General features: G+C 36.3%; 1 protein-coding gene across 1 annotated transcript in view; it reads left to right on the top strand.

Moving 5' to 3' along the window:
- Positions 1-5,440: 5,440 nt before the first annotated feature.
- LOC117123650 overlaps positions 5,441-10,376 on the top strand; it is a 5,543-nt gene continuing 607 nt past the window's right edge. The window contains exons 1-6 of the mRNA XM_033269650.1: positions 5,441-5,448; positions 5,835-5,980; positions 7,674-7,997; positions 8,356-8,709; positions 9,269-9,367; positions 10,021-10,355. Of these exons, the coding sequence (XP_033125541.1) occupies positions 5,441-5,448; positions 5,835-5,980; positions 7,674-7,997; positions 8,356-8,709; positions 9,269-9,367; positions 10,021-10,355 (1,266 nt within the window). The remainder of the gene's footprint in view (positions 5,449-5,834; positions 5,981-7,673; positions 7,998-8,355; positions 8,710-9,268; positions 9,368-10,020; positions 10,356-10,376) is intronic.

Raw genomic sequence — 10,376 nt, 5'->3', positions numbered from 1 at the left:
CATCTAGATGTGTATAAGAGACAGGTCCTACACAATCTATTGGGTCCACAAAGAATGGATCAACATTTTAAAAATGGGTCCAGATTTCTTATATTTTGCGTAAAATGGGTCAACTGTTAAGGAAATGGGTCCAGATTATTCATATTTTAGCATAAAATGGGACAACTTTTAAGAAAATGGGTCCATAATTTGAATTTAAGCGTGTTGGTCCACCTTGATATTGTCCCACACAGTTTGAAAATTCTGGCAACGGCATTGATCGTACTTGTATTTTATTGTAATACTGTACCGTAAAACCTCGAATAGAAACCCAATCAATGGGCCTAATCTCAAGAAAAAGCCCATCTCGAATTGAAGCGCCCTCTTTAATTTGCAAATGCCACGAAAGCCCAATGGCTTCTTTCAAGATAGCATGGGCTTTTTCCGGAGATATTAGGCCTACAGTGCATAGGGCCTACTCTGTACACTATACAATAAATTAAAAACGCGCTTGTTTATATACACAGAAACTAGGTGATTTAATGCCGGTTAATGCACTCCATGATACAGATTGATGTTACAGTGGTCCTATTTATTGTTTTCTGGAAGTAATTCCCAAAATTCACTGCATTCATTTTGAAAAGAAGCCCACCCCACCTCAATCATTTGCAAAAGTAGTCTAAAAGAAGCCCATTCAAAGTTCGCAAAGAAAAGAAGCCCAGGGCTTCAATTCGAGGTTTTACGGTATATCCTGGTTAAAATGCGAAAATGGCGTGTTAACTGAAAAAATGCAGAATGTAAAATTTGGAACTCCAAAAGTGTAGTAGGAGTATAACAGGAGGGGTAGAAATAGGGTCGAATGATGAAAGGCCCACCAACGCAGGTTAAGACGTGCAGCGTCAGTCATATGCAGGCTTGCCGTACCGCCTCAGCAAGTAGCATTGGACTTGGAGAAAATGTTAAGAATTGGGGACTTTCAGATGCCGAGAATAATACTTTATTACTTAAAATTTACGTCCGATATTTTTTAACATTTTAAAAGGGGCCGGCACTATATATTTTTTTAACCTCTGAAGCGGGGGTTGGGGGGGTCCTCAGGCACCCTGATCACCCCACCCCGGGTACACTAGCAGCAATTCTACCTTGTCTCTCTCCTTTATCGGGCACACCCGGTTAATGATGAGCAAAGTTATAACGTTTTATGACGTTCTCCACAAATCTGTTTTCAGTAAGTTGTGGAATGTACTGCCACTGTATGAAGTACCGGTACCGTATGTTAGATCCTTTTCTAAATTGCCCAATTTATGTAGTCGGGGCCGTCCTTGCTTCCTTTTCCCATGGGTTCGTTCCCAAAAGAGTGACCCTTAAAATAACTTGTAATCTGTATCTCCATACAGGTTTTATTGTAATATGTTGATTTTAGTTGATATTTAAGGAGTGTCTGAGTAATCTTGTATAACAACCATCAAGCCCTCTCTCTTAAGATTCTGTTCGTTTATCTTTTTTTAGAAATGCCGTAATAAAGAATATTTGTTTTAAACCATCAACCATCGCCTTTACCTGAGCATTAGAGATCCCCCCATGCAGTGGCGGATTCAAGGGGAACCCAGTCGGCCAGGGCCCCCGTAAATATTTCAAATTTCTTTCAAAGAATGGAGAAAATACTGAAAATTATATTCAAATCATGAGAGTGCCATTTCCGGCCATCTAGAGGCAACGTAATTTTAATTTTTCAAACATCTTTCGTTAAAACCTGGGTCATTTATGCAGTTCATTTCAACAATTTTCAGGCATCTTTTTGACTTATGAAATCACATTGCCGCCGAAAAATGAGGGGTGGGAACCAACCCCACCCCCTGAAAATATGTAGAGGGGGCGTATCCCCAGTTCCCCATGATCTGCGCCCATGCCAATGGGAGACCCGCATGTCAGTGGGGAATAAATGATGCCTGCTAGTGGGGAAAAAAACTGATGGAAAAAAGTTGGATAAGCTTAGGTTAGTGGACGTTAGTTAATTCCTTTTAAAAATGAAATATTATACATTTTTGTTCAAATATGGTAGCATTATGTCAGGTAACTCCCACAAATATCCAAACAGCCAGAGCCAGTTGGTACTTCGAAAAACTGGTCTGAAATTTAAGAGGTCTCGGAATTAGAGGGTCTCGAATTGGAGGATAACCATTACACAAATTTCCTACCTAATATCCATTTTTGACCCTGTTACCAAGGGCGGATCCAGAGATGTCCGAAAGGGGTGTCGAAAGTGGGGCGATCGAGACAACACTACCTTAGGGGGTCCGGGGCATGCCCTCGCGAATTCTTTGTTTTCTAGGCGCCCGAAAATAACCTCTGAGGTTTTTTGGGCGATCAATTATTTTATTTCTTTTACTTTCTTTCTTTCTTTATTCTTTTTTTCCCTAATATTTTTTAAAAAGGGCGTTTGTTTTGTAGACCTGAGATTGTATACTTATTGCGTAGGCTTCCCGTTAGAGACTTCCTCCACCCTTTTCTACTTTGCATTTTTTTGTTTTATTTTATTTTTGTCATCCCTTCTATGTTACAAATCATTTTTTGGTATGCCAGCTACAGAGCCCTTATTTCTTCGTTCTTGATTAAAGATGTATTGTCCCATAAAAAATTCCAAAAATATAATAAAAATCATTTTTGTGTCCGCCAAGACGGACCCAGAACCTCACTGTGGTGTTGTCATTGTTATGTTGTTGTTGTTATTGTTACCAGAACTTTAAAAGCGCCAGTTCTGAACGGACGTGCAGGAAATTTTGTAGGCCTACACATAAATTAGAAGTGGTTTCCAACAAACTCCCATGGCCCTTTTTTAAATTGGACCCAGGGTGCACCCCTACACCTACAAAACAGAACAGGGGTTTCAGCAAGGACTCCTTACTGCCATTACCACTAATAGGGCGCGGTCGGTTAAGATGTGTTTTAAAGAACTGAAAGTCGTGAGTTCGCATGACGTCTTAGTATTAATGTTTTTTCAATTTTAATACACTTTGATTTTGTACAAATGAACATTCTAATTACAGTATACCGAGGCATGATTTGAACTCACGCCGTTCGGCTCCTCAAAACACGTGCATGTTAGTGGTAATTAATGGCAATTATGAACCCTTGCCGAAAACCCAATATAATAACGTACGCCACTGTGTACTCTATTTAAGCATGATGGATATTTCCTGCATGATTTAAGCATGTTTTAATAGTGTCAACAAAATGACTCGTCTGAAAGGTGCATACCCACAGCGTTAAACCAGGATTTTTTCAACTGGCGGCGCGCAGGCCATCTCCGGCCCGCGAGTGCGTGTTATGCGGCCCGCGAGAACAAGCCGAAAATAATATTTTCCGTTAAGCTTGGGCCTAGATTTTTAACCTTAATAATTTTGCATTCTGTTGCTGACTAGGCCTATATGTTGTCCTACAAATTGCAGCGATATAATCAATCAAATCGGAAGAACTATCGCAGCAAACAGCAAAGAAAAGAAATCATAACACGCCAACTTGTATGAGTGTCTAAGCGGCTTATTATTTAAAAAAAATAATTTAAAATTAATTTGGGAAGAGGACACCCCATCCTAAACACTTGCACTTCTCATCCCCCTCGCTCGCTACGCGCCAAAGAACACCTCTAGCTCTGGCTCTTCAAATTTATTCAATGAACAGTATTGGCTTGCCCCTATTGCGATATAGTTGAAAACCATTGCGTTAGACGCTTAAATAGAGGTACGCGTGGACCGGTGAGCGGTTGCTATTGCTTAAATTATGACTTGCCCATTTTGAAGGAACATAAAACTTGAAGATTTATGTACTTAAAAACTGTTACCCATAATTTTACAGCGAAAAAAAAATATGATAGAAACATTATATTTTATTATTATCCGGTATAAAAATCAGGGTACACATTTTTTAAATTTAATAATGCTCAAGTTGATAATTTGTATATGTTACTGCAAAATGAGCAAGTTAATTTCATGTTATTTTTTTTCGAGTTATTGTCACTTTCAGGTTAGATTACATACTGTATGTGGTTTGCATATTACGACAAACAGGAATTACCAAGTGGCTTTATGCTCACAGGAAGGGAACAGCATTATTACCGATTATACAGTCCTTGTGATGCAGATAAAAGGGCTTACAATACAATCAGCTGGGATCAGCATGTTCCTGTTTTAACCATCCCTTTTCCTGATACTTACCCCTAAAGGTTAGAGGTTATAATATTAACAAAATGGGTTCATGTTGAGGGTGGGCACGTCCGACCTAATTAAGGGCTCAAAACTATAGTGACATGAGTAGGCTTGTCGAACCTCGATGATGCGTTTTAAGTAAGGCAAATAGGCCTGTGCTTATAAAGGATGTCTGATTTACATTTTGTTTAAATCTTGTGTGCACACAGCCCTGGATCTTTCCATGAAGCTATCTATGTTGTATCACGAGTGGACTTAAGGCTTTGGTAGGCCTATATGTTGTATAGGTAAACATCGTCAGCGTTATTATGTAATAACAAGCATTTCTTCAAAAGGACAGCAAATTTTTTGAATGTATGAAATTAAACCAAAAAATATATACTGTAGAAAGACACACACAAACTGGTAATGGTCCTTGGCAGCAGTACAGCTGATCTAGTAACCCTTCACCCATCCTTGTTTTACCATTGAATATGAATGAGGTACAGTAATTGAATTTATCAAATTATAGGGCCACTAAATGTTTCCTCCGAAATAATCTTTCTTCCCATGGATCCAGTCCTTATAAATTAAGCATTGGCGGGTTGTGATAATTACTATGATGCCGCATAATATTTAATAATAATAATAATAATAATAATAATAATAATAATAATAATAATAATAATATTATTATTAGACTATTACAGGTCTCCCTCCAGTTGAAGACCACTTTTGGAAACTAGGTTTTAGAGGTCTATAGCAAGTCTAATTTGAATCCCTTTCATTAAAGACCGACAATATAAGTGGTCTTCATATATCTCGATTTAGAGGGAAATTGATAAATAAATTAGTAAATGTAAGATTGTTTTGTTCCAAGTGTTTTATTATAAGAATGGATACCGTATACAGTTTCTATATACTGTTATTAAAAAAAAAAAACCATAGTCACACATCAAGTCCTGTGCTCACTCTACCTAAATCTCCATTACAATTTACTAATACCGTCTCTACTAAAACTATTCCTATTCAATAAACATCACCTTGTGTGTATTCTAATAACTTCCTCTCGATTCAGGTTTCTTGCTGCTAACGAGAAATTGTATGTACATACAATTTTTGATGGATCAGTCGCAATTTAAGAACAGTGCCGGCCTGCCGGCGATGCAGACATTTGCAAAGGCGGTAAAGTCACAGTGTAGAATGAAAAATGACATTTATTAATGACGAGGTAAAATATAAAAAAAATATGCATTGTGAAATTATACATGCTAATAATGCGAAGGTAATCAGCTATAAGTACATAGCTTTTAAACTCTAGGTTATAATCAGGGTGCCCAACCCCCTCCCCTTTTATTACATAAGCGTTTTTAATACGGCGGAAGGAATGGGGATGGAGGTGGGAAAATAATAAATTTTGTCACAATGTAAAACAAGCCTTTTTTTCGGTCAGTGAAAGGGGCGCCTGTGCTGCCGAAGATGATGTTGCACATGCGCACGCCCGGTAGACTGTCCTGGGTAAAATCAAACGAACCGTCTGGGAATATAATGGGATTTTCCAGCACAAGCGCTGAAAATGGTTTGTTTTATATCCACACCGCGACATTAGGTGGAACGGTCTAATAACGGAACATTTATATATTTTTGGTTTAATGTGGTTCACATTGCCAGAACAGTTAATATTAACGGTGAAGCGTGTGGAAGTTCTCACAACAGAAATACATTACAGGCAGTATCAATAGGTAGCGATCTCATCATGTTTGTTTGGTATTATACTGTTGGCTTCTTATTGGCAATTGACGTTGTTTCATCTCAAAGTGAGTTTTAAAAAAATAATTGATTCAATATAAGCCAAAACATGATACCATACACTGTAATAATGAAAGCAAATCTAATGATTATCTAATAATACAATGTGATTGTAAGGAGGCGTTTGGTATATAGAATTGCAATGAATGTTTGTCTGCATAACCTAAAATGTTACTTGGATTATTTTTGTTTAAACAAGTATATGACTAGTGACTGAAAAGATTATAACAAAAACTCATAAATAGATCTAATGTTAAGTTTATTTTATTTTATTACAAACAAAGAAACATAGGAAGACAAAACGAAAGCTCTATCTGCACATTAACAGTACCATGGGGACAGCCAAAAGTGTAGCACACTATCAGAATGGCTCTCCACATAATTAAACTAGCACAAATACAATGAAAAATATTTATTCAAAGTTAAAATAAATGGTTTAGTTTTTGATTAGATGATTTGGTTTTTGTATGAATGGTTTGCTTAACTTACGTTCGACTTTATATTAAATGGTTTGGGTTTAACTTGTATTGGTTGGATAACGTTTTTTTGGCGTATTTGGCTTTCCATAGATATTACCAACGATAAAAGGACTAATTACAAGATTTAAAAACAAAATTAGAAAAAACGTTAAAAGCTAACAATTAAACATTTCAAATTGCACGAATAGAAGAACGAAGTGCAGCACCAAAGTTTCTTCGATTAGTAAAAAATTAGATCTTTAACCTCAGTTAGAATTCGTTCACATAAACGAGGAATATTAACAAAAGAGAAATACTTTAATGAATTTGTTTAAGCAAATTATGTTTTGTTCTTGTTGCATACCATTTTTGTTTATTTGTAAATGTTTTTTGTTTTAGATTTTATATGTTGCTCCACCTATCATTCACGTCTGTGCACCTAGGAGCTTGTGTTTAAAATACATCTAAATTTGTTACATTTGTTTAAATTACCGATAATAATTATCATATAAAAGTGTTTCTATCATTTTTCGCTGTAAATTTATGGGTAAATTGTTATTTCATTTATATGGCATAAAATACTCAAAATGCAACAAAGGTTGAAATACTTTTGAGTTTAAAATATGAACAAATAACTTGGCCTATAAAAACATTTTAAATACACAAATTTCTATGTTCAAGATGATAATTTTTATATTATTTCAAATGAGCAAGTAAATTTCGAAAATAATTTTTATGATTTTTTTTGTACTTTGCATGGGACAATAGTGTACATTTTCACAAAACTTGAAATTCAATGGACCTTTCCAGAGTGTAAATTAAACTGAACGACTAATCAGGCACCTTTCCGCTAAGCCCCGCCCCTTGGATATTGTTGCTAAGGTCCCACAAGGCGACAGTGTTAAAACATAGCAAACACGTGCGTTTGTGGGACAACACGTGTGTTTGTGAGACGCACGTGTATTCCTAGCGCTGTTCTGATTAGTCAGTTGTTAAGTTTGATTGACACTCCGGAAAGGTCTATCAGAACAGGGCCAGGAATTGCCCATCACATGCCATTCAAACACACGTATTTGCTTATCTTTTAACACTGTGGTTTTGTGCGACCATAGCAACACTATCCAAGGGCGGGGTTAAGCGGTACAGAAGCTTTAATACGAGTTTTGTTTTAATGACGTCACTTTGAGATAGTATGGTAGGCCTAGTTGAACCTACATGAGGGTATAAATACTCTATACTACAGGTAATTATTATGTGAGACTTGTCACCGGTACACATGTTGGCCATGGTAAGGTACAGGTGTGGTATAGCAGCCAATGGAATTCGTATTGCAAGAGATGGGGTACCCTGGAAGCTAGAGTTACCTGCAGACAGCTTGGATATCCAGACGTAATATCGTCAACATCAGATGGAAGCAGCACTAGGAGCTCTGGTTATGGTGGTTTAGGTTACAATAGAAGATCTTACTTAGATTGTTCGGGTTCTGAACAAAAGCTTTCGAGTTGTTCATTAGAGTGCTGTGACTATAGTAGGCCTAGCTGTAGTTCTGTTTCTGTCAATTGCACAAGTAAGTATATATTTATATAAATATCATTATTATCATCTATTGCATTATTCTGCTTACTGTTATTTTTAAAATTACTGTCTAAAAGTAATTCATACCATTGCACTGCTCATTACCAACCAGTGAATTTTCAAGGTCATGATAATGTCAGTGCGATTAGTGTTTCGCACTGACAGGAAAAGAGAAAGTGCCTTAAGCCTTCATCTTCTCTGGGCAAATGCGAGTTATCGTAAATTCTCTTATTTATCATTTAATCAATGTTTAAATCGATGTTTTTCGGGCGGCAGCGTTTTAAGAGACTTTACATTGGTAAAACATGTTATTTATGTCAGATTTTCCATTAATATGGTCTAATTGTTAGACATCACCCGATCACGTATTCGACTCGTTGGTGGCAGTTCAGCTAACGAAGGACGCGTAGAGTTATGGACTGGATACACGTGGATGTCTATAGTTAAATCTTACTGGACAAGTTCAGAAGCAAAAGTCGCTTGCAAACAGCTTGGATTTATTGACGGTGCTCTTTCATATGGATCCTCCAGTGGCTACACAAGAACTCGGTACGGTGAATCAAAAAGTTCGACATGCTCTCTTGGTGCAGAATGTTCAGGCTGGGAACCGACGCTTAATGATTGCAAAAATCATATAACTTCGTCTTACTGTCTTCATTCAAATGACGTTAGCGTCCAGTGCCATCCTAATCGACAAACTATTGGTAAGTCGTGTACTACAGTCTTCAAAATATCAGTCTGATTGAAAGCTATTTTATATTATTGGATTAGGATGCAATGATCAATGAAGTAAAACTACGTCTCTATCACATTATAACTTAAATTTGATAAGTTATACAAGTTATTGAAAGTTTTAATTCCTTATATGAACTATCTCATTTGTAGGCCCCCATATTTATGTAAGTTTAACTTAAATAAGAAAAAATTTCCGTCAATTAAGGGACAGTTAGATACATTGTTTTGCATAGACCCTTAAGTTGCCTGGTAATCTATTTAAGGATTTTTGTAGTAGAACATCTGCAAAAACATTTTTTTTTCGATCTGTTTCTGGTCAGAAGATAATAACTTATATGATGCGATTTAAATAATCTATTCAAAGTTTTAATTCAAGTTTTAATAATTTTTCGATTTTTTGTTGGTAGACTCTGTTGGTGAATCTTTATGTAAGTTAATTAGGTAAATTTGAACTGGGCCCTAAGGACGCTCTGAGTATACTTAAATAACATAATAATTTTTAACTCTTTTACATTGGTCTCTTCTCAGAATGTCATTGCCTGACGTCATCAGATTGTGACAGAAGTACTGGAAGCTGTCCCGATGGGCAATGCTCTGTGGGATGGGCAGGAGATTATTGTCAGTTAGGTAAACGCATTGTTTGAACGCTATTCATATGCATGTTTATATTCATGTTCATTATGTTTATATTCATGTCCATTATGTTTAACATGTACAGATAATACTAATGCTGATAATTCTTTATTCGTCATAAGTTAATGAAAATTCCTTTCTTTGGCAAGATGTCATACGGTACATTGTAAAAATGTAGTTTTAAAAGACACAGACAAAGACACTCCATTAATATATTAACTATCATAAAAACTTTAAGACAAAAAAACCCATTGAAATATTTAAAATCCATTAAAAGAGCAGCACTGTGTATAAAACAAAAAGGAAGAATATTGAAAACAGCACCAATCGTAAAATTAAAAAAAAAACTTTCTTGAATTTGGAATAAGTGAATGGCGTTTAGGAAAAATGAATACATATAGGCTATTGTGAATTATTTGATCATGTATGGTGGATGAGAACGAATTTACATGTACACAATCTTTCTTCATTGCTTTAATGTGTGCAAACTGACATGGCGCATTCACGTTCGTTATATTCATGTTAACGTTTAAGTTTATCATGTTAATATTCAGGTTTCCTCCTCACCATCACCACCCCTCCTTCACCCACACGACCATTATTAAATATATTCATAGTATAGGCCTAGTATCTATCTATATTTTCAGAGTTACCGAGGCTGTCAGAACCACCACGCATTAATGGTTCAGTTGTGAGATGGGACGAATGGTCTTTTGAGCATGATATTGGCACTGGACCTGTTATTGGTTATTCTATTTACTACATCGATGCGTCTCAAGTTGAATACGAAGAAGTATTAATTGATGACGTTGAAATTACATCTCATCACCTAAGCAATCTTCCTCCTGGCAGAATTTATTACATCGGTGTATCGTGTTTAATAAAAACAGGATCTGTAACGTCAGTAGGCCCGCTATCGCCAACAGTAAATTTTACGACATCCCCAGGACGTAAGCATTTTTGTGTTTGTGAGATTTTTACAGTAAATCAATTTTTCATCTTT

Source organism: Anneissia japonica, unplaced genomic scaffold, assembly GCF_011630105.1.
Source record: "Anneissia japonica isolate Jap-2015-1 unplaced genomic scaffold, ASM1163010v1 scaffold287714_len2871179_cov188, whole genome shotgun sequence".
NCBI lineage: Eukaryota > Metazoa > Echinodermata > Crinoidea > Comatulida > Comatulidae > Anneissia > Anneissia japonica.
This window is presented reverse-complemented; position numbering and strand designations above follow the sequence as displayed.